This window comes from Balaenoptera acutorostrata, chromosome 16 (assembly GCF_949987535.1).
Source record: "Balaenoptera acutorostrata chromosome 16, mBalAcu1.1, whole genome shotgun sequence".
Lineage (NCBI taxonomy): Eukaryota > Metazoa > Chordata > Mammalia > Artiodactyla > Balaenopteridae > Balaenoptera > Balaenoptera acutorostrata.
In genome coordinates this window covers 33,138,006-33,162,537 of record NC_080079.1, presented here as the reverse complement: position 1 = coordinate 33,162,537, position 24,532 = coordinate 33,138,006, and the positions used below count along the sequence as shown (strand labels likewise).

The 24,532-nt window shown below is 47.2% G+C and overlaps 1 protein-coding gene across 48 annotated transcripts in view; it reads right to left on the bottom strand.

Annotated features, from left to right (window-relative positions):
• Positions 1-24,532, bottom strand: part of SORBS1 (sorbin and SH3 domain containing 1) — a 245,264-nt gene that overhangs the window by 84,888 nt on the left and 135,844 nt on the right. For 12 of the 48 annotated variants that reach the window (XM_057531001.1, XM_057530997.1, XM_057531003.1 and 9 more), the window contains exons 7-12: positions 15,951-15,977; positions 15,671-15,783; positions 10,210-10,929; positions 9,239-9,601; positions 5,440-5,584; positions 1,305-1,334 (exon numbers count right to left, since the gene is read on the bottom strand). In XM_057531001.1, the coding sequence (XP_057386984.1) occupies positions 1,305-1,334; positions 5,440-5,584; positions 9,239-9,601; positions 10,210-10,929; positions 15,671-15,783; positions 15,951-15,977 (1,398 nt within the window). The remainder of the gene's footprint in view (positions 1-1,304; positions 1,335-5,439; positions 5,585-9,238; positions 9,602-10,209; positions 10,930-15,670; positions 15,784-15,950; positions 15,978-24,532) is intronic. The other 36 variants (XM_057531032.1, XM_057531009.1, XM_057531037.1 and 33 more) reach the window with 6 other exon arrangements.

The window sequence follows — 24,532 nt, the reverse complement described above, 5'->3', positions numbered from 1 at the left end:
ACAGAGGCACCTACTGACAACAGTAACTCATTTCTATCAAGCACTTGAGTGCCAGTGCTCAGTGCTAAGCTGCTGACAAGCAGAACCCAGGAGGCACTACTGCTTTCCCTATTTGGCCGATAAAAACTGATCTGTAGTTTAGATCATCAGTAACCTGCCTTAGGTTGCACCATCAGTAGTTGGGAGAACCAGGATTTTGGCTACAGAAAGCTGGAAGGAAATGGCCAAACATTCCCATTCCTGGGTTCCCTCCCCACCCCAACCTTGTCCCAATCCTGCACACTTTATCCGGGAGTGAGCCCTGATATCTGATTATATTTGCAGTCACTCCCCACCATTGTCTGCTCTTGATGGAACTTGCTATTCTAGTGCAGTCAGTACAGAGGGAAGCATCAGCATCGCCAGGGAGCTGCTTAGAAATTCAACTTCTGGGACTTCCCTGGTGGTCCAGTGGTTAAGAATCTGCCTGCCAATGCAGGGGACGTGGTTTCGATCCCTGGTCGGGGAACTAAGATCCCACATGCTGTGGGGCAACTAAGCCCGTGCGCCACTACTGAGCCTGTGCACCACAAATAGAGAATCCTGGAGCCCACGCGCCGCAACGAAGATCCTGCATGCCGCCACTAAGACCCAACGCAGCCAAATAAATAAATAAATATTAAAAAAAAGAAACAAGAAATGCAACTTCTCGCCTATACCCATGAAATCCGAATCTCTGGAGGTGTGGCCCGGGAATCTGGGCTTTGGCCAGCTCTCCAGGAGGGTCTGATGCCAGCTCAAGTTCAAGAAGCTGTGCTCCCCAACCCTCTTCCAGGCACTGCTGGTCTGGAGGCTCTCCCCTTGGTCCATCATCCCAGGGTCATCTATTGGCATTTGCGTTTGCCACCCAAAAAGGAGAGAACTGATCCACATTTCCCAACCCCGGACTTGTCACACCCTAGAAGAGAGACAGAAGCAATAGAAAGGTGGCTTCTTCAATGACGCTGGCCAGGAGCACTCCATCCAAAGCGTAGCTCCTTGTCCTTTTTATTCAGAATAGCCAGTTCTTACGGATCAAGGCACTTGTCACTGTCCCACTGGACACGTTTACTAGTTTGCACCACTAGTGTGTCCCACCAGCCTTCAAGTTCCAGGGAGGCAGGAACCATGCCTGTTTTTATCATCCTGGCAGCCAGCAATAAGCAGAGTTCCCAACACCATCAGAGAAGCTCGCAAGACTTCACTGATTGAACACATCAGGTGGTGGCCAGAAGATGGCTTTAGCAGGACAGGTGTTAGTATGTAAATAAATATTTCTCACCTACCTGAAAGGCTACTGAGTCGTTTCTGCTGTTCTGTGATAAAAAACAAAAAATACACAGTGTGAGTGAGATTTACACAGACATGGTAAGACCAAGAAGTCCTGGCATAACTCGTTAGGAGGATCCCCAAACCTGTGTCCTCACTGTCCTCTGGGCTTAGATGCTAAAATGCTGTGTAGTCCAGCTGAATACAGGGATATTAATGTGGCTTCATCATCTGGGTGTGGTGTCTCCTGTCCCTCTCCCCCTAGATTTGTGCCAGGATTCGGGGAACAATCTCTGTTTTCTGGTTGTTTACATCTTAAAGTGATCTGATCACTGAAGGAGGCCCTCAACTCCCCTGGTCTCAAGGGAGCAGGACCTTATACACCTCAGTCTTGGTACCTTTTGAAGGAATGTAATCATAACCATGACAGCTACCATCTGAGAGCTTGCTAAATGCCAGATATTGTTTTAAGAGCTTTCACATGTGTGAACGCTTTTAATCTTCACAGTAACTCTAGCAAGTAGGTCAGCACTGGCTGAGAGACCTCAGACAAGGGGCACAAACTACCCAAGATGACACTGAAAATCAGAGCTGCGTCTAGAACCTGGGTTCCCCAGGTTTCTTTCCAACTCTAATCACCGGGTCCCACTGGTTCCTTAACAGTGGGAGGCCCATTGGTTTCCCACCCTCCTGGGCAGTCTCGCGGTGGGGAGGCCAGCATCTCCTTTGGAGAGTTCTGTGCCTATGTGCTTTGGGATAAGCACAAAAATGACCTTTACCTTCTACAGCTGCTAAATATAAAGCAGCCACATGTATAAAAATAGAACACTTGCCAGCCCATGGGTGCTGTCATCATTCCCCTTGGCGGTGTCCCCACCCTCCCTCCAGAACCAGCGTGGCGAGAAGTAAACAGAGCAGCAGGGGAGCTCACAGCCAGTGGAAGTTGCCCTGTCTACATCGGGCATGTGGGCAAGGTTCACACTAGCTGGACCACAGAAGCCCAGCAGAGCCCTAGGCTCAGCTCTGCCAGCAACTTGCCAGATGGCACTGACCAACCACATAACATCTCAGCCTCAGTTTCCTTGTCTGTTAAATCAAAGTGCTCACCGGATCTATGGTACCCAAACACTAGTCTCCAAGCTGGAGGCAAGGCCTTCCCTAGCAATTAAAAGCAAATTTATTCAATTGAAAAGATTATGTGGTATCGCACTTCTGAGGTGTGGAATAGCCTTTCCTTCATAGAAAGAGATGCATGCAGTGTAGATCACAGTGGTTGTTTCTCAGGAGTGTTATTTAGCAAAAGTTAGAAATTAGCAACCCCAGGCTAGTCCCCAGACCGTTTCACGTGACCATGAGATCCAGAAGTCTGGGACCGCGGAACTCCTGTCCTTCATGTGCTCCATGGACATGCCCTGCAAGCTTGCTGAAAAATGCAGAGCTTCTCCCCCATGCCTCCCCGCCAAAGACCTCCTGAATGTGACTCCCAGCGCGCTATGCACACTGAAGACCAAGAACCTCCCAGGCACTCTCTCTCTCTCAGTCCTGAGAGTTTTCCAGTTTAAATCCTCCTCCCCAGACTGATCATAGCCATCTGCCCTCAAACACATGTGGGATGGAAAGCTGCAGAGAGAGGGGCAAGGGCTATGTTTACACAACCGCGAGAGCCAGGCCAGAGGTGCAGTGCCCCTCCGTTTGTTTGCAGTAGGGGGGCCTGGCCTGGGGGGACAGGGTTATTGTCACACTATGCCCTGGGGCAGCCTAGGCAGGAGCAAAGGGAACCTTTTTTACGATGACTAAACTAGAATTCTAGAAGTGGAGCAGAGTTACTACTCCCTCAGGAGACTTTGCAATAGTTAAATTGTTTTCACGGGTACTTTTTGTGAGGCAAAGCAGGGCTGCCAGGCTGGGTAAATTCCAAAGCGAAGCCAAAAATGCCTGACCTAAAGTGAGTTGATGATTAGTGATCCAAAGCCGGTCGCACTAGGCGTTTCCGTTCTCCTCAACTCTTCCTGCCTCCTTAAGGAGCGTAGGGGAAGCTACCTTTTAATTCCAAACAACAAACGTACTTGAACCCTTTTCTGAAGGACGTGTGATTCAGGCTGCACGATTCTGATGTTTAAGCCCAAAGGCAGGACTTGGACAAAAGAGAAAGGCAAGAACCAAAGGCATCTGAGTAAATAAGAAGACTCCATTTGTTCAGGGAAGAAGCAAAAAAGGAACTCCAGGAACTTCTGTGCCCAAAAACGTCTCACTAGGTGTCATCAGAAGTAGCTGGCATTACACTTGGCATTTCCCAAAAACCAAGTGGCCTTGGGAATAAACTGCCTTTCCTTCTGGGAACTAACTTGCTTCTTTTTGAGTGGGTTTTTTAAAAAGATGAGTCATAAAGAAGTTCATAGAGAACTGAAATTTCTCTTTGTCCTGCATTATGGACACTTTCTGGGCAGAGAAAGCTACTGCCAGTAAGGGGGATGGCACTGCTGAAAGGAAAGCGGGCTCTTACGTAGCTTAGTGTAGGGGGTGGGACCCTTCTATCTTTTGAAGAACACAGATTCATGGGTGAAAATTAATATGGGAACCACACAGAATGAAAAAAATAAAATTACTAAAACAACTAAGATTTGAGTGGGATGATTGTGAGAGAAAATGTTTCATTCATCTGCTTTTCAAGTTTGGGGCAGGAAATAGAAAACTCCATTTAATACGGAAAACAATTAAAAATAGACTCCAGTCCCATTCTCATCCAAGTCAATACAGAGAGGGAGGGGAGGAAAGGTATGAAGTAGACGAGCAGGGAGTCAAGAAAAAGATGATTTGGTACCGAGCTTTGAGCTCTAAATAAAATAATTAAACCTCCACCGTTCTTTGAAATTCAGACTCAAGAGCCCTTTCTACACTAGGAAACTGCTTGAAGACTTTACATTTCACACTGCAAAGGACTTTTGTGAAGGGGATGTTTATTCCTCTATGGAATTTCGAAAAGGCAAACTTGGGACTTAGAATCATCTTCTGGGATTTTAAAGCAGAAGGGTCAACATACATCCTTACTACCTCAAGGTGCTCCGTTTCCCCTACGACATCCCTTCAGAGAAAGGGAAGAACCAACCAGCAGCAGTCAGAGAAACTCTAGAAAACAAACATGAAAACCCTCAGCAAAGCTGTCGGGGGCCACAAAGGGTAAGGGGCAAGAAGCCACACCAACGTCAAGTCCCCAGGTGGTACCACTGAGGGAAAGCCCCGTGCAGTGACTTCTGGACAGAATGAAGGCCATGAGTCACTACGAAAAAGTTCAAAAGCCTCTGTTTTAGAGACACAAAAACATGTTTTCTATTCTAGAAAATTTCCCATCCAGTAGGTTTTTTTTTTTTTTTTTTTTAATTTTGGTGCTCAAAAGTTTGCTTTCTAGAAAATTCATGTCACAGAACTACAGGATTTAGGACAGTAATTAAAAGAGGTATTACTGGGCTTCCCTGGTGGCACAGTGGTTGAGGGTCTGCCTGCCAATGCAGGGGACACGGGTTCGAGCCCTGGTCTGGGAGGATCCCACATGCCGCGGAGCAACTGGGCCCGTGAGCCACAACTACTGAGCCTGCGCGTCTGGAGCCTGTGCTCCGCAACAGGAGAGGCCGCGATAGTGAGAGGCCCGCGCACCGCGACGAAGAGTGGCCCCCGCTCGCCGCAACTAGAGAAGGCCCTCGCACAGAGATGAGGACCCAACGCAGCCAAAGATAAATAAATAAATAAAATTAAAAAAAAAAAAAAAAAAGAGGTATTACTGCACCTGGATTTTCCTAGCAGAGCCCTGACTAGAATTCTCATGACGGTGATTAAGGGGCAGATGTTTTCCTTTCTGTCTTTTCTTTCTTTTTGGAGCTCCCATCTGAAGAAAACTGAATACCAAGGCTGTGGGACACACGTCACCTACTTACTTATTCAGACACCTGACCTCATGCCCAGACAGGGGCCTCTGTCTGCTGCTGTGATCTACTTTGTGGGTCGTGGGAGTGAGTAAACTGGGGCAGGTGGCCTCGGGGAAGGATGGGATTTGTAGAAAATGCTGTGGAATGGCAGAATTCTTGCCCCAGATGTCACAGTGCAGCTATGGCTGATTCCAGCCAGCTGGGGGCGGGGTGCTCCTTGAAGATCCCTTACCTCGATTGTGTTGCAAGAGCACAATAGTAGGATTGACAATTGTCGTGGAGGGGTAGGCAGATGACGGCTTGCTAACTGGTGCAAAGGTCTGGGAATCAGTTCCAACGTGCGATGAAGAAACTTCATTTAGTAGAGGACTTGAGTCCTGAAAAGAAAACAAACGTTGTCACTCACTGCAACTACGTGAAACCAAGAGGTACCGCTTTTTAAAAAGAAGAGATTTAAAGCTTTACAAGGACCTTAATTATAAAAAGAAATGTAACCAGTGAGACATATTAATTCCAGTTAGAAGTTTAATCTGGAATGTTCATTCTCTTTGTTGGGATTAGTAAGGGGAGAGAAGGAAGGTGAATGTTACTCGAAGTCTCAGCAACGTCATTCATTATTTTCATCTGGTCATAACTGTGGCTCAATCCGGTTACTGAAAAAGCAAATTCGAAGAAGCATAACATGCAAAACTCATGCAATCCCCAGTGCAATCTGAGAACAAAAGGTGGTTTAATTGGGGAAAATCAGGGAAGTTTAGTACTTGTTTAGAGCAACATGAGACATTGTGAGGATGAGAAGCCATTGATGTAAGAAGAGGGAAGAGTTAAGTACTGGAACTCTTGGAAAGCTACTCTTACCTACACCACTGAACGACCCTACTAGCATTTACTTCTGAGATTTGGACGTTATCTTGTCGTACTGTGACATTTTCTCACTCTAATATTGACTGACAAAGATCTCTGAAGTAAAGACTTCTGAAAGTCCTGACTTTGAAATTCTGAGGTGTCTGCCAGAAATACCAATAAAATTATTACTACTAACATTATAATCTGCATGATGGGAATAATAGCAGTCTTTTTAAAGACATGAAAATAGGACCTCAAAATGTAGTAAAGATATGTAAACAGTTTCCTCTATCACGCCTATAAATTTTGCGAAGTTTCTATTTTGAAGTTTACAGACCCCAAAGCCAGAATGTCATTCCCGAAAGGTTTGAAGAACAAGACTGATAGTTACCTTCTACATAAAAGTGTAGCTCAAAGCAATCAGTGTGCTCCAACCAGAGACCAACTGCTCTGTAAGTACCTGCAGGACAAGGGCTATGCCTCCCCTCCTCCTCTTCCCCCTGCACCTAGCACAATGCCCTGCAGACCATGGGTGCTCAGTAAATGCCACAGTAACTGACAGGAGTCGTCTACCAGCAAAGGTGTCTCTGAACAACCTCTGTAGCAAGAGAACACGTGCCCACCAAAAGAGAGGATGTGAGTGTCAGGACCCGGGACAGCTCCTGACACACAGTAGGAACTTCCTTTAAAAACACTGGCTTGGTCAGCTCACCTCTTCTGAAAGTGCCCTAATGTCATAGCTGTTAGTTATGAGTGGCAGCTCAGTTTAGTAAATAAAACCTTTTCCTAAGACTCGAGAGGCACAATATGATCTTGTTCAAAAAGTGCCTCGTCTCAATTTTTTCTTTTGTATAGTGGAAAAACAATTACATTTTTCCTAATTTACTTCCAAAGTGATGTAATAAAGATAACTCTGCCATAATGCACCCAAGAAACAAAAAATCAGGCATACAGCTCCTTAAAGTATAAATGCCTGGATGAATCGTGTGAACATTAAGCATCTCACAAATTTTACTCTGGCGTAAATCTTATTTCTGGAACATCACAAAAATAGCTATTGGCTAAAAGAACCTGGATCAATTAACATGAATTTTCTTCCCTCTTACTCTCCAATCACTGCAGATGGAGCAGATATCAACTTGTGGCTTGGCCGCCATCCACAGGGGCTCCTGTTCCTCTTGACAATTCTCACTCATTGCAGGAATCCAACCAGTTTCCTTTTTCACCTCTTACTCTGTTTCTACCCAGGGCCAAACCAGAAGTTATCGGGCCAAAGGAAGTCCTCCTGGGAAGTCAGTACCAGGCTGACCAAACAGGTTTGCGAAATGGAGGACACTGTCCCAACTAATCTGTCCTGGCACACATGAGACAAGCTCAATATGAAAATCTAGATCTATGCAAATGACAAAGTGCAGGGTACACAAGAAAGCTACTCATGATATACCAGTGCACTAAAAATAAGATTTGCTTTACATGCTGCTCCAGAGAAACATTCTGTGCCTATACTCTCCAAAACAAGAGTGGCTTCTAAACGCACCTATAAATTGAGCTGGGGTGAGGAGGATGCATCAGCGAACAATCTAGCACTTTCCTCCAACAGGGCTGAGTGGAAAAGCTCAAAGCTAGGATATCCAAAGCCCCGGGGCCACATGTGGCCAGGTCCTCACCTAACCGTGTTGTGCTGTATCTAGAGATTAGAGAAGAGGACCCTGCCCGGGATGTAGCCTTTCCCAGCTTTGGCGTGCCTGATACCTCACTGTAATTTCTCTTACAAGTCAAAAAACAAGTTTCCTTCCTGCTTTCTGTGTGACTGGCTTCAGTTTAATGAGCCACCGGAGCCAGTTTTGTAGGCATACCTCTTTATACAGAGGGATGTCAATGAACGTTTAATTCCATCAGCCAAATGCATGACCCACTAGGTCGCTACATTTTAAAATGTGGTCCACAGATCCTCAGCGTCAGAATCCCCCAGGATGCCTGTTGCCAAGTCTCAGTCCTCGGCCCCTCCCCAGACCCACTCAATCAGAAACTCTAGGAGTATAACCTCAGAGGATCCCATGTACGCTACACTTGAGCACCAATACACCACTCAGATAAATCCTGTTCACAGCTGTGCCCACAGAATCTAGCAGGAAAACTAGAACGTGGCAGGAACTCAATGATGAACTGCTACTTAGTCAGCCACTTATTTTTGAGGAGCTCTGGTCCATTTGCTAGGGCAACCCCTCAGCCCCAAAGCTAACAGTTACTGGGCACTCTCTGCATGCCGGGCCCTGTATCAGAAACTTCTACGTACTCAGTTCCACTGCACCCACAGCCCCGACAGATCCGTGCGTCCCCATGTTATGACTCACACTGAGGTTCTTGCAGTCTCTCGGCTCCCAGGGCTCCTGAGGGGAGAACAGACTGAGCCCTTGGACTTGGCCTTTCCTCTAAAGCACTTGGGCTTTCCCATTACGATGGGGACTCGTCCCTCGCAGGACAGGACCTGAAGTGTCAGGACACTCTAACTTCCCGTGACCACTGGGGCAGGTACTGTTTTGCCTCAAAAGCCCCTGGCAGCCACCCTGCAGGGGTCCCAGCAATTTTCTGCCTTTTGAGGAAACAGTGCTAATGCTCGTACCAGGCCTGTATATCCATTTGCTCAATTAAACTTTTTTTAAAACCCAGTCTCTGCCATTGCTGTATATAAAAGAGAGTTTGCTTACTTGCAAAATCAGCAAGAGTGAATCTTTCCCTCCCCTAGAATCTCCCTGCTCCCTGTTAGAGAAACAGCACCATGCCTACTGTTGGCTTTTCCACGCAATTCCTCAGCTTTCCTTCGCTCTCCGCACTACATCTGCCTGGCCTACGAAGAGCACAGCTAGCCAAAGGAAAGGCCACAGAGGTGGTTTTCTCTGCAGGAAGATGTGCATTCCAAACAGGACAGAGAGGAAGAGGGTCTAGAGAGGTTCCTGAACAGCCACAAGGGGCCCACGGAACACACAGGGGAGGCATGCTCTAGTGAAAGCAAACACGGTTCCGGTCATCACACAAGCACAGGGCAGCCAACGTCTCTCTCAGAACTTAGTACTTGAGTGAGAAAGGGTTTTTTGGTTTTTCTTTTCTTTTCTTTTTTTTTTTCTCTTTACTGATGGGAGCAGACATTCAGGAAAGCCGTGAGGAAGGGGGTCTAGCAAGCTTACGGTACTCGAAACAGCTCCCGTGAGGCCAGGCTCCGAGATTCTGCGGAGGCCCTCGGGGACCGGAGGGGCCAGCGGAGGCGGTGGTGAGAAGGACGGCGGTGTCTGGCTAACGGGGGGGAGGGAACCAGGAGTGCTGGCTGGCTGGCGGTGGTGAGACCGCCTCTGCAGATGAGGGGGAATGAAATCGTCTAGAGTCGGCAAGGTCAGAGGTGAGCCGGCAGGGGCGGCCGCCGGGACCGGGGGGCCGTGGGGCCCCAGAGATGCTGGAGGTCTGTCAGTGCCTTCGTGCCCTCTGTCAGTGTTAACCAGGTAGAGAGGGACAACTATTACCTCAGGCTGGGCTGGGCTGGAGGAAGTGGCATCCTGTAGGAAATAAGGGGGTCATTACGTAAAGGGGTATGGCAGGGAAGAAGGAATTCCATATTTAAACAGCTGAGAGCGGACATGCAGTGATGTACTCTGAGAAATATTTAATCAGTGCCCTTTCCTCAGAGTACACGAGACAGTCAGTGCTAGCCAGCTGGCCTCCTGACACTCTATGACACAGAGGGAACCCCATCCAAGTTTACTTTCCATCCATCTATTTTTGAGTCCTTCTAACTCTTGAGAAAAAGAGAACAACAGAACAGGCAGGCAGGCTGTGTTTAACCCCAAAACTGCTTGCAGAGCCCGAAAGCTTGGGAGTAAATACAATTTCTTTGGCACCTTGTTACAAAACACATGTAACATATAATAGCTCACCATATTATTAGTCTACGGATTCCACGCTCCAGCATACTTACGTATTTACAGAAAAGAGAGGCGGGGAGACACAGGGAGACTGTGCTGAGATGTTGAGACAGAAGGGTTTGAGCCTTAAGCACCACTCACGAGGAAAAGGAGGTAGGGCGGCCCAGAAAACAAACAAGCTGCTCGCAAGAGTTTTCGAAAGAGAGGGTGTAGGAGACACACAAACATTCCTAATTCCTTGCCTTGGCTGGATAACACGGCTGCAAAAGGTAAGGTTGTTTTCTCTTCCGGTTTTCGGGATCAGAGGTAACCTGGGGGCCTAGCACAGGTGGTCTCACTGCGTCTGCTGACGAAGGCCAAGTCCCCGGGGAAGGACTCTCGCCAGGGCTAAGGGCACCCTTACGGATGTCAGAGAATAGCTTGGGAGGGTCAGGAGGAGGAGCGAAGGGTGGCTTCCCCGTGCCGGCTGTGCAGGAGGCAGTGCTGGGAGCCGGTGCTCGAGTGCCCGCAGCTTCCAAGGGAGTGCCTTTGTCTGGGTCACGTGCAACACCAGAGAGGTGTTCCGATGCCACGGGGCGAATGTTATGGGATAAACAAGGTACATATAAGCTGCTGACCTTTTTATTCCCAACTGCCTCATGACGTGGGTTAGAGCTCACATTCTCTCTATAAACTGTCCTGGCAGCTGCACAGCACTGCTGGGGGTGGGACCAAGCACTGGGGAGCGTGGAACCCAGAAGTGAGGGCCCAGGACACAGCACACCTGTGGGCGCTGATCTGGCTGCCAGGGGGACGGAGACGGGCCGGGGTCGTGAGGGGCTCTGCTGGCTGGAGGTGCCGGGTGGGACGTACGGCTTTGGTGAGCTCAGGTAAAGGGAGTCCTTGAAGGAACTGCGGGTGCCAGGGGGCTGCCATGCAAAGCAGTCCTCTTGAGGGAGAGGAGGGCGTGGGGGAGAGAGGACCTTTGGTAGTATTTTTAAGACACAATAAAAAGAAAGAAAGAGGAGGGGAAATGGAAAGAAGGATGACCATTAGAAATAGTAGCACAACATGACCTGAAGAAAAAACAATTCTGGACACGTTTTTAAGCAAATCCTCAGCTTAGACTCTTCATGGCCTGTACATTTTTCCTTGCGGTAAAGCCAAGGAGTGAATCCTACTCACCTGGAGAGGCAGGCCTGACTCTCCTTTACATCACAGGGAGGCTGAGCTCAGCCCAGGTGCTAAGTCAGGTTGACACGAGTCCTGGGTTGACCTGTACCCTCTGAGACCTCCTGACCCAAGAAGGGTGCCCAAGGGTTAAACGCCGGCGGAAGAAGCCCCAGAGGCCCCAGTTTTCTCCAACCCTCAAAGATTTTCCTCTTTGTACCTTCAGCTTTAAAAGTTTAAGTTCCCTCCAACTCTTGAGTATCTTCCATTCTTTTCCCTCAGGAAATGGAGAACTGGAAGAATCATCCTTAGCTGTTCACAGGAGGCAGCCGTCTTAATTGAGTCACTAAGATGTAGCCCTCAGTTCCATAAGCATAACAAATTAAAACTCACCAAGAAGAGAATGCTAAGGACTTAGAATCCACACGTGCTCTTGTCTCAGAAGAAACAATTTGATGGAACTAATTATTAGAAGGAAGACAGGCATGAGATTAAAAGCATGCAGTCTCCCATTTTTGATGCACCCAGAACAAAGAGACCAGGCAATGAAGCATTTAACTAGATTGGACTGTGCCTGTTTACCAAATTCCAGACCATTCCTCATTCCCATCCAGCCCACCAGGCACAGACAATCCTAAAAGGGGGTGATCAGCCTCAGGCTCATGGTTTAAGCCCAAAGCTCTGGTTCCAGGCTCAGAGCTAGAAAACTGTAGTTCCCATCTCATTCCCTCTCCCTCAACACAGCCCCTAGCTCCTCCCTGGGTCTCAGCGAGGCAGAAGGTCAGGAAATGGGGTAAATCTCCAGATGATCCTCATTTCAAGGAGAGCCACCTGTCAACCTGTGGCTCAACCGGGAATCAGACCATAAGATAAGGAAAGTTTATTTTGCTAATGTTATGGACTGGATGTGTGACCCCTCAAATTCATAAGTTGAACCCCTAACCCCAAGTGGTGGCATGTGGAGATGGGGCCTGTGGGTGGTAATTAGGGTTAGATGAGGTCATGAGGGTGGGACCCCATGATGGGATAGGGGTCCTTATAAGAAGAGGAAGAGAGACCAGAGCCCTCTCTTTCCACCAGGTGAGGACACAGTGAGAAGGCAGCTGTCTACATGACAGGAAGAGAGCCCTAACCAGGAACCTAACAGGCTGGCACCTTGATCTTGGACTTCCCAGCCTCCAGAGCTGTGAGAAATAAATGTTTGTTGATTAAATGACCTGCCTTTGATATTTTCTTATAGCAGCCTAAGTTAAGACACCTAGATTTTCTTCACTGGCCCCTATCTTTAAAGATAGCCCAGTATGAGAAGAAAATGAGAACCTTCCACTAAATTGCACAGGTAAGGTATATTAGAGTTTGGTTGATAAATGGTAAATGGATTGTGACTCCAAACTGGGAGGGTGCAAGGGTGTGGGACTATTTGTATTTTATTTTTATTTTTTTTTGTGGAGAGCAGGCAGCAAGGGGAAGGGACGCTAGTGAGGGTAAATAAGTGAGAATAAAGTTTGAGTCTGGACTAGAATATCAACCCAGAGACAGTAAACAACCCATCCCTCAGCAAACTAGGTTAACTTGACGCCTATCCTTTCCACAGGGTGCCCAGGACACTGCCAGTGGAATGTGGCCGTGTGTACCAGCCAAAAATACAAAACGTATTTTCAGTCATTAGTAAGAGCAAAACCATCCAGGTGTACTCTCTTGGTTTCAGTGAACTTAGGCTGGAGGTTGGGGTGTACTCACAGACTAAAATGATGCTCTCTAGAAACAAAACACTTGACCAAGCACGCACCAAAGGGACCGCAGGTAAGTTGATGATGGTTGCCAGGGAGGTAAGTAAAAGGCAATTTTGAGTTAGGCTCAAATTTACTTTTACTTCGAGCTCAAGTGTTCCACATGTGATTTCTTCTTGCCCAAAGACAGAAATCGGTTTCAATGACTTTTTAACTTAATTTGGCTGTGGCCATATAAGGTGCCAGGGCTGCATTATTATATCAGGCCTGAGCCTTCCCAGGGCTCTGACCCTGTAGAGAGGACGCTTCCCCAGAGTGTTGACAACGCACTCAGAGCCAAGGCCTTCCTGTCCTGGGGCTCCTTTTAGCCCTAGAGAAGGAGGGGGACAGGCACAGTCACTTTACATGGAAGGAACTACTTTCTGTTTTATTGTAAACATTGTGGGAACCATATAGGTAGTTGGCATTCCTCCCCAGCTGGCTACTAATGAAATTCCATTTATCTTTTTAGAAGATGGGGTGGTGACAAAAATGGGGCTGCTTGAAGAATCTGACACGTTCCTAGTATGTACATTTCCAGAAACTATCAAGCCCTGCCTCCACTGGGGATCCCCAAGATGATGCTGTCAGAGAGGGGAAAGCCCTGATTCCGTGTCGCTGCGGGTGAGGACAGCAGGGCAGCAGGAGGAAAGGCAGATGTGGGAGCACCAGGAGATAGGATTCCCCTCTGGCCCATGTGTCCTCGGACTCCAACTCAATCCTTAGGAGGAGATGCTAGGCCTGCAGGGGTCTGAGAGCTGTCTTCATCTGAAACCAAGCCAGAGCAGTCAGCAGCCCAGCCCACCTTGGCTTTATCTAAGCCAGCGTATACTTACAGCTCTGGCAATGGCTACAGAGACAAGAAGTCATTTATTGCTTTCAGAAAACGAAATCTATGACCTAAAGCCTCTTGAAAGTTGGATGGCCAATTTTACACTGAATATACAGAATAACACCTCTACATCAGCAATATGCCAGGTATCCTTTCAGACACCCAGGTAAAAAGAAAATTCTCGGATAGTGACAGATGAGAAAATGCATACACTATTCGTAGGCCATATTACAGGATGAATATCCTTGTTATGAAGCTCAACCTTACAAACTCCTTGAGGGCAATGTTTACACAGTGATCCAAACACAACAAATGCTCAGTAAAGTTGCTGTAAGTACATGTATTTAAAGGGGATTTTTATTTACTTCACACGCTGTTAAAATTCTCTCTGTAGAAGAGCTATTTAAGAAGCCAAAAGTAATTAGTGAGCTACCCTTTGGGCTAAGTCCCTGATAGTGGAAGAGGATGTGCTTCTACACTTGCCTTGAATTAATCAGCACTATTTCCTACCCTGGATATAGAGCCAACTGTATCCAACCTGGAGAACGCCAAGAAGGAAGTGTGCCTGCCACCAGCAGCAGACTTAGATGCTGGGAAAGGTCTTAGAAACAGGGAAACTATAGCCAGTCATTTACCAGATGACAGACCTCCCACATCCCGAGTCTAATGAGGCCTTCAGGAGTCCGGGCCCATTCACAGCTCTTGGCCCTGACCAGCGGCCCTGCATGCACGTGGCAGTAGCTACAGGAGACAGGCCATGGTAGGGGCGGGGAGGCTGAGTAGTGCTGCCTTGGCACACGATTCAGCAACCTCCTCTAAGCCTGGGAGACAAGGGTCTGCAAAGGGGAAGGAAGGCATCATCTCGGACTTGGTTTCATTCCAGGGATGAGCGCAGTTTTATGTCCTCACGAGCAGAACCCAGAGGATTATCGGAGAAGGCGGGTGGGAACAAGGAAGGCCTGCGGATTCCCCGGGCTCCTTGCGAGTTGTGGGAACATGTGCACCGAAGGCAGGCGGGCGCAGGGAGGTGGACTGCATAGGGAACACATTTCTGCCGCATTTTTTTGAGCAGCGCAGCTCTTTTTAAAAGAAAGGATTGCTCTGTTCCATGGATATTACTCCGCTATATAAAAACACTCTTCACAGATTGCCTGAATTAAAACAGGGTCTATTACTTTCGTCAAGATGGCAAAGTAGGGAAGTCCCTGGTCAGTCCAGTGGTTAGGACTCCTCGCTCTCACTGCTGAGGGCCCGAGTTTGATCCCTAGTTGGGGAACTAAAATCCCGTAAGCTGCACAGTGCAGCCAAAAAAAAAAGGCAAAGTAGCAACAGGAAGGGGAAGAAAGAAGGATGAGGAAAACAACTTAGGGGGAAAACTTAAGCAAAATTATTCCTACTGCAAGTTGTACAACGTGGGGTACACTTTCTTTTGTAGGGTAGCGCTAGGCAGTGTAAAGCCCGCTGTACTGCCATTCTGACTTCCGCCTGCTTCTAGGCTGCTGGATTCCGAGCTGGCCACAGCTCCCTGATCTTAATCTGTAAGGACAGAGCTGCTGAAACTCTTACAGCCTCAACACGAGCAAATTAATGAAATAAACACAAGAGTGCAGTCCCCTTTTGAATATTATGCTCTAAAGAGTTTTTATAAAACAGGCTCAGACCTTTTTCCCACCTGTCATTCCCTCTTTCAGAACATTTCCACACACGTTTCAAACCTACGGAATATTGGGCTTATGCTTCTGATACCCTGGTACAGACCAGCCTCATCCCATACATCTGCTTCCCTTGACCCCAACTTCTCCCTAACTCTGGTCCTCCCGGGGCTTTTTCAGAGTTGGCCAAAAGTGGGACTCAGAAGCCAGTCCATCATCCAGCTGGGCGAGCAGGAAGTCAACAAGTGCAAGCTAAACGACTCAAGAACAGTCCCCACCCCGTCCTTGGGCGCCCGCCTACCTGAGGCTTGTCGGAAGGAAGGTTGGGATGCACGCTTCGGTAGCCCTTGGCAACGAGTGGAGAGGGCTGGGCGTTTCCATTGGCATCAGCATTGGAAGGAAGCCTCCACTCATCTGAGAGATTGGAAAAAAAAAAAAAAAAAAAAAGAAACCCCTCACTCACAGGAACATTCCCTGGTTCCCCTCTAATTGAAGGGTTCCCCTCTAATTGAAGGGTTCCCCTCTAATTGAAGGGTTCCTGGTGGAAGGCAGGGACAGAAAGGATGCAAGAGAAACCATACCTGCTGAGGAATTCTCTGACTCCAGAACTACGTGTGGCACAGAAAGGATGAAAACAGGAAGGGGGGAAAACAGAAATGGTTACGTTTGCAGGAAACAAGCACGTACTGCACAGAAAGACTAAACTCCAGCACCCCGTTGCCTGACACAAAATGCCCTCAGTCACGATGGCCTAATTACCATAGGAACCCACTCTAAACCATGATGTGCTCACAGGCGCTGACCTTTGAAAACACAAGGCTCACATTCACAGTAATGAAGAAACAATTGTTCTTGACATTCTTATTTTACAGACAAAAAGGCCACAGAACTCTCCTGTCCAGCCCTGACTCACTAACTTGCATTCCCCTTTTATAAGCCTGACGTTGGCCCAGAATGACCTCTCCTCATCAGCAGCCTGGGCTAATTAACAGACCCGGAGAGGGAGACATCGATAAGCACTTTTTCCATGGCTGTTGGTGCTGCGCAAAGGGGAGAACATGATTTAAGCCCCAAGGTATCTGCTGTGATAAGGGCTTTTTTTCCTCCCTGCCTGCCTTTCTTCTTTCCATTAAACGAGCTACATAAACATTTCAAAATCTAATCACCCTGAGTTTTCATCATACTACAAGGCACCCTTGTCCCCCTTCAGCCAGCTACCACCCTGCCCTCCATCCATTGCCTGGCACAGCTCAGAGACCCTAAACCTCTCCTAACCTGACCAGCACCGCGAGGCAGGACGGCACAGTGGTCACAAGCTTGGCTGGGAAGGCAGCTGGACCTCAATTCACATCCTGGCTCCTCCACCTACAGGCTCTGTGGCCCTGGGCAAGTTATAAGCCTCAGTTTTCCCATCTGAAAAATGGGGGTAACGATATGCCTGCTTCATACGTTTTGTTTTAAGAATTAAAAGATATAATGCATGAGAGATGCTTAGAACAGTGCCTGGCAGAGCTCAGCAATGTTTGTTATTTACCACCGTCTTCTGCATCATCTCTTGTCTCTATTCTCTATCTTCCATGTAGTCCAGGGGTTAGCAAACCTTTTCTGTAAAGGGCCAGTTAGCAAATACTTTAGGCTTTGACAGCCATATGGGCTCAGTCACAACTATTCAACTATGCTGTTGTAGCACAAAAGCAGCCACAAACAATATCAAGTGAACGAGGGTGGCTGTGTTCCAATAAACCGTTATTTGTGGAAACTGGAATTTGAATTTCATGTAATTTTCACATAGCACATTCTTTTTCTTTCAACCCTTAAAACATAAAAACCCAGATGCAAGAAAAAAGCGTCCTCATGCTTTCTGTCCGATTGTGGCAGCCCAGATTGAAGAGGGAAATTTCTTTTGCCAACTCAGAAGTAACCTTGTGAACAGTAAACCAAAGCCTGCTTTACTCCAAAGAAGAATTTGAGTTTACAAGAAAAGTATTGGAAAACTATTCCCCTACACCCTTGCCTTCTGATTGATTCCACCTTTAAAAGCATAAGAGCTAAGTCTAATTAAAGGCAAGCCAAAAAAAATTATATATATATATATATGTGTGTACACACACACACACACACACACACACACACACACACACACACCCACCCACCCCTTGTTAACGGGCTGTACAAAAACAAGCATAGGCCAGATTAGGCCCAAGCACCACAGTTTGCCAACCCCTCGTGGAGCCAATCCCTTAATTTCCTCCTCCTCTCTGGTTGCCTCCTTATCTCACCCTATATAAAGAGGGGAATAAAGCACTGCAGCTCTCACAGCCCAAGGCTCCATTTCAATGTGGGTTCCTCAGGGATCAGAGATGGGCTTTCCGGATCAAACACCTTTCTAAGTGCCAGACGCTGTTGGCCACTTTTGCATATATTTAGTATTTAATTCAATGTACACAAGTCTGTGAGGTAGGTAATCACTCTGCTTCATGGATGAAGAAACAGAGAGGCCAATTGACTAGCCCAAAGTCACACAGCCAGGAAGTGATAAAGCAGTCGGCCCAGGTCTCCAGAATCAAGTGCAGCACTCTGTCCACCACCCATGGCCACCAACCCTGCCATCTGCCACAAAGCAGAGCCTACATTCCAGGGAGGTGGCGGAAGGCAAAGGGTGTCAGAGCAAAAGGCCAGGCAGGGGAAAAGGTTTCAAGTGATTTGCTTCCATGTACAGCAGCCTATCTGCATCGGAGTCACCAGGAGTGCTTGTTAAAACACAGATCACAGGGCCCCATCCCCAGAGTTTTTGACTCAGAGGAGAAGTGAGGCTTGAGAATTTGCAGTTCTAACATGTCTCCAGGTTATAGTAAGGCTGCTGGTCCATAACCCAAAGGTCACTTTGAGAATCACTGACATAAATAATGTATACTCAAAAACATCTTTACTCTGGGAAACCATATCCATTTTTGCAAATTTCGTTCTCCTCTAAAACGAAGTTTTTATAACCTGCTTCAGTTGTACAGTCTTTTAGCGGGTTGCCTGTCATATTTCTGCCACTCCCTTAGGGACAATTCCTAGATGTCTGTCTTCTTGTCCCAACCACATGGCTGGGAAATTTACAGGACTTGATTTTCACTCACATTACTGCAACGTACCAGCTCGTGCAATCAAGGACAAGCTGTTAATCACCCTAAATTTCACTGTTTCCATCTATAAAATATAATCCTTACCCCACGTACACCTCACAGGGTTGCTGAGGTCAGGTACGTGACGTGTCCTAAAAGTGACCGTTTTTAAAAAGTTTTTATTGGAGTAGAGTTGATTCACAATGTTGTGTTAGTTTCTCCTATAGAGCAAGGTGAATCAGTTATACATATACTTATTTCCACTCTTTTTCAGGTTCTTTTCCCATATAGGTTATTACAGAGTACTGAGAAGAGTTCCCTGGGCTATACAGCAGGAAAAGTGACCATTTTAACACTCACTAGTGCATCCATCCAGATCCTGACCCCGAGATTCCTTGCACCCGCAGGCCTTCAGATACCAGGTGACACACTGTGGCAATGTTTCTCCTTCCTCCCCTGTATCTATCACTTTTACTATCTCATCTTCCTTTAGGTTATTTCTAGTTCAGCTTTGTCAAGTCATTCTATCAAATTTATTTGATTTACACACACGCACTAAATGTCAATAGATTCTTTAAAAAAAATTTTTTTTTATACAGCAGGTTCTAATTAGTTATCTATTTTATACATATTAGTGTATATATGTCAATCCCAATCTTCCAATTCATCCCACCCCCCCGCCCCCGCTTTCCCCCTCCCCCTTGGTGTCCATACGTTTGTTCTCTATGTCAACAGGTTCTGATGAGGGGCTATCAATAAAGGATGTGAACTTTGTACATGGATGTGGAGGCATGTTATTTTGTCTGCTCTTTGGCTGGGTTGGTTCTATTCAGGTGATGTTGGCACACAGATGTGTCGTGGAAAGCTGAGGAGAGTCTGAACCCTTAGGTATCCTAAAGGGACTGTCATTGTGGCATCAGACAGACTAGTTTGAATCCTGTTTTGCTCACTGCATATCCTGCAGCAAGGGACATAGCCTCATCTGTGAAATGAGAAATTTCCTCTCTCCTCGTAAGGACTAAGTGGAAGTATTTGGCATAAAGTATGTGCTTAGTAAGATCGGGATCCAAAGCATAAGGGGAAAAAAATTTCCCAGACACAGCAATTAGAGCAGCTGACTTCTGCCATTTGATAAATAGCCTTAAGAACATAATATCCTCGGGAATCAACCCACTTTTTCTTCTCATTCCAAGTCTTTAAAACTGTTCCCCTTACCCTGTCCCCAAAAAGGCAGTTCCCAGGACCCCTCAGAACATTCCTTTCTTATTTAAAAGAGCTGCATTTCTGACGTTTCATCCTCCTTCATCTGTTACCTAGTCTTCTGAACCTTGAAGGTTGGTAGCAGCCCAGGGCCGTTTGCGTCTGAGGGCGGCAGGTGAAATTTTATGTATATGATCATCAATTATTAACTCTTGGTTAGGGAGACTGTCAGAATGCTTCTCCCAATAAATGTTAGCTCAGAGCTCCCAAGATGGAGGAGGGCTTTGGAAAGCTGGGTCCCTCAGGAGGTTTTGCAGCCCTGAGGAGACCAAGCCTTTCCATGAGAAGTTTAATTTATTTTGCCTTATCTTTTCCTCCATCTATTCTTTATATACAATCTTTTCTGGCCTGTGGCCACAGCTTACTTATTTTCCTTTATCTCACTCTGTGCTAATTTCATTTTGGTCTGTTGTAAGGTTGTTTTGCTGATCACTTCTTGGGATCTCAGGACACTATTCATTGAGTTAGATCTGTGTTTCCTGGTAGAGAATCCAAGAGTTAGAGGAAAGGTGTTAAAAGTGGGTCTAAATGGACTTGAGGATATGGGGAGGGGGTGGGGTGAGATGTGTCAGGGTGAGAGAGTGGCATGGACCTATATACACTACCAAATGTAAAATAGATAGCTTGTGGGAAGCAGCCGCATAGCACAGGGAGATCAGCTGAGCACCTAGAGGGGTGGGATGGGGAGGGTGGGAGGGAGGGAGATGCAAGAGGGAAGAGATATGGGAACATATTGTATGTGTATAACTGATCCACTTTGTTATAAAGCAGAAGCTAACACACCATTGTAAGGCAATTATACTTCAATAAAGATGTTTAAAAATAAATAAAATAAATATAAATATACATTAAAAAAAAAAAGTGGGTCTAAGAGCATTCCATATCTTGTTTAATTTTTATTCATGCTGTGTGGTAAAGAATTTACTCTTCCCCAAAAGGAGCTCTGGCCTTTGCCCTCTGGCTTCCAGGAGTTAATCTCTAAGCCCTTGGAATGTCATCCTGATAGGAGTCTTTGTGCTAAACCAATAATGTGACTTAGGTTGGGGGGCTTTGAGCTCAACCTCCTAACGGACTGGAGAGTGAGATGAACCACTTGGGCAGTGGATAACACCTATGTAATAGAGCCCCAGTGAAAACCATGGACACCACAGCTTGTATGACCTTCATGGTTGGCACTGCTCTGAGCACTTTCTCACACGCAGTGCTGGGAACTAACATGTCCTGACTCCACCGGAGAGGGACCACAGCAACTCCATGCTTCCTCCTTCCCCAGACGCCACCCTATGCACTCCTTCTTTTAGCTGATTTTAATCTGTATCCTCTCCCTGTAATAAACCGGAACTGTGGGTATAACAGCTTTCAATGAGTTCTTTGAGTCCTGCTACCAAATTATCAAACCTGAGAGTGGTTGTGGGAATTCCCTGACCTAGCAGTTGGTGTCACAGTGAGAGTCTTCTCTCGTGGGGACTTTTGCCTCCAACTACTTCTCATTTGGCTCCCTTTTCTCACACATGAGCTCACGAAAAAGACTCTTAGTTAACGGGGGTAGGGAATGTCTAACTATCTTAATGTCAATTTTCTTATCTTTTTGCTACTGTCATTTCTGAAGAGCAAATGTGAGGAAAGGAGTTGATTGCAGGTCCAAGAATCTTTACATCCAGAGCTAACTTTGCAGTCAAGAATCAGGCAGGAAGGATGGGAGCCAACTGGCACAGATTAAGGTGTAAGTGTCGAACTGAACTTTGGCTTTTGAGTCAGAACACAAGGATTGATGGTCTCCAGGCCATACCAGACAAGAAGCTTCGTACAGCGCCCACCACCAGTTCAGGCTCCCTGTCTCCTCTTGAGTAAGATCACCGTGACCTGGGGACACAGGTGGAGTCACACCTGAACCAATAGGACCATTACCCAAACCTGGCCAGGCTATTACACCAGGAAGCAGGAATAAGAGGCCTCTCTTGGAGGCCGGGAATCAGCAATAAGATTACTGTAGTTCTTTCCAGATGGTTCAGATCCCAAAACCTAGGTCTACATTCAGAGATTAGGAGGGCGGTCAGGGATCCAGAATCAAGCTACCACTGAGGGCAGGAGCCTGGAGGTTGGGTTTAAACTGGGCAACTCTAAGGACTCCGTCTGTCACTCCACCTCAGAGAGCATCTCCACCCTCCCCATGTTCACTTGGATGCCAATGGCTCCCAAATCCACACCCTGGATTCCAAATTTCCAAATGCGTATTAGAAAATTCCTCCTAGAAGTCCTTCTTCTTGCCAAGAAACTCAACACGTCGAGAAATGGAATCCAACATTCCTTCCAACTCCCCTCATAAATCCAGCATCTCCATGAGTGCCACATCTATTCTCCTAGTCAAGCAGGGAAGGCGCCTCCTGCTCAGCATGGAGCCCTACCTCTCCGCACTCCTTAAACACTGTGCCAAGCCCGGCCATTCCACTCTCCAAATACACTTCTCGCTCGGCCCCTGCTCTTCATTCCCACCACCACCACGCTGGGCCTAGACCCTCACAGCCTCTACAAGAAATTACTGCACGTCTTTAAGTGGCCTCCTGATCCGCAGTAACTAGAATGGTTTCCATTCAAGAGCACCTTGTACATGCCTGGCTCTGTGCTATATCTTGAGATGGAAGAGTTCACTGCATCCCAGCAACTCTATTAAGATCATCTCCAGTTTACAGATGGGGAAAGTGAAGCTCTCCAAGGTTAATTTGCCCATATTACCAAGACAGGAAGGGGTGGAGCTGAGCCTTGAGAGAGGACTGTGTGACTTGAGAGCAAGACCACCTCTCACAGGGTAAGGGAGCTGGAGCAAGGACTGGAAATAGGGGCCACCTCTGAAATGCGGGTGTCAAGGGGCCATATGGGGAAAGAAATCAGGCCACAGGTGCTGGGCAGTAATGTGAAAACGAAGTTTCCAGTTCAGGCAGATGATCAGTAACTTGGAGATCTACAGGGATGGAGGAATGTGGTAAAGCCAGGGAGCAAGGCAGAGAAGAGACAGCCAGAGCAGCTGGGGCACAGATGCTGGCCCTGGTGGTAGGGGAGAGACCTGGACACAATCTGACACCCACTATCTGTGAAGACACTGGGAAAAGGAAGCACGCCCAATCCTTGGCAAGAGCCAAGCAAGGCTCCCTGCCTCACACTTGGGCTCCCAGTGCAGGCTAGCACAGCTGCCTGCAAATGCTGCTGAAAACTGTTTCCATGAGGCTGGTCAAGTCTCAGAGGCTTGGTGTGGGCCAGCAAGTTGTCATCCAGAGGCTCAGATGGAGGGAGTAGGCAGGGATGAGGAGGTCTGGGGGGCCACACGGACTCAGCCAGAGTCAAGGGCCGGCAGGATGCTGGCCAATGACCAGCAGGGTAAGAGAACAAGATCTCTGGTCCTGAATGTCCCACCTCTGGAGGTGCATCCTCTTTTATCCTCACCTCCAGTGTTAACTCATTCCAGCCTGTTGTACACCTAATCAGTGTAATTTCCCCCCACCTCTACTCAACCCCAGCTTGTTCCTTTCCCCCCCCAAACTGGCCTAGTGTACAATCCTGAATGTGTCCCCAGAGAATAGGGCTCTGTTTGTGTCAGTTTAATTCCCAAGCTTCCCAAGTTCACAGAGCATTCTGGAACTAGAAAGGCTTGAAAACCATCTTTCCCAAGTCCCTCATACTTCATACGTGCTTCAGAGGTGTGACATACGTGTGGTCAGAAAGCATGACAGTGGATTGGGGCTCCACACCCGACTCCCTGGTTGGAACAAACTGCCTCTTGTGCTCACATGATGCACCAAAATTTCTCTCCCTTTTCTTCCCTTCTCGTCACAATTCCTGGTGACTCCCAGTGATGCCTGGCACCTATATGATGCAGAATGAATGTCTGCTGATTTGGATTCAATGACCTCTATTTATCTGGAGAAAAATAATCTACAAAGATTAATTTACTGTAAGGTGTGAATGACTGATAGCCATCCCCCAATCCTTCAGAGTATTTTCAATTTAAAACAAGATCTTTTTTTAATCCAAATTATCTGTTATAAATCTGTAAGATATAGAATTATCTGGGGACTAGAGAGAGTTTCCTTAAGTGCTCAAATCACTGCACCGGAGTGCAAACCTACAGACAGCAAGGTAAAGAATAACATTGGGGCTCTATGTTAGTGCCACACTGTGACCACCAGGGGGAGCTCAAGGCTCCCTCTCCTCCCATTCACCGTTCCCATTCACCACCAGAGGAAGGGCCAGGAGGTTGATAGGTCATTTTATCGGGCCACGGGGCTGTAGGTATGGTCTTCCTCTTTAAATTATCCCTTAGGAGTCTCTCTTTCCCAGAGGTCCTCCAGCTTGGGAGATGGATCTTCCCAGTGGCCCCACCTCTCCTGGAGACCAGAGTGGCAAAGTACAGTAGGGAAAGAGGCAGGTATGGGTTCAGGAAAACAGAGCCAAGCAGCTACTTTCAAACTAATAGTGCTGGAGGCCACTCATGCCTTCCCCTGAGCCTAGGGAAAAAGAAGCTTTCCACAGGGACTGACATTACCAGAACGGGGCTGGTGCTCAAACCCTAGCCTGGCCTCATCCTTGGGCATCTGCCTTGGTACCTGTCACAGCTGGCAGGGAACAGAAAGAAAGTCAAACTTCCAGGATGCTGGGTACTGACCATCTCTATCCTGTATAATTCCATCTTATCACAACACACCATTCCCGACTGTACCAGAAGAGCTTGCATGTCTCTGGTCCCAAGGAAGTGGTCATCACCCCAATTCATTTTCTCTCCATTTCCTCCCTTCAAGATG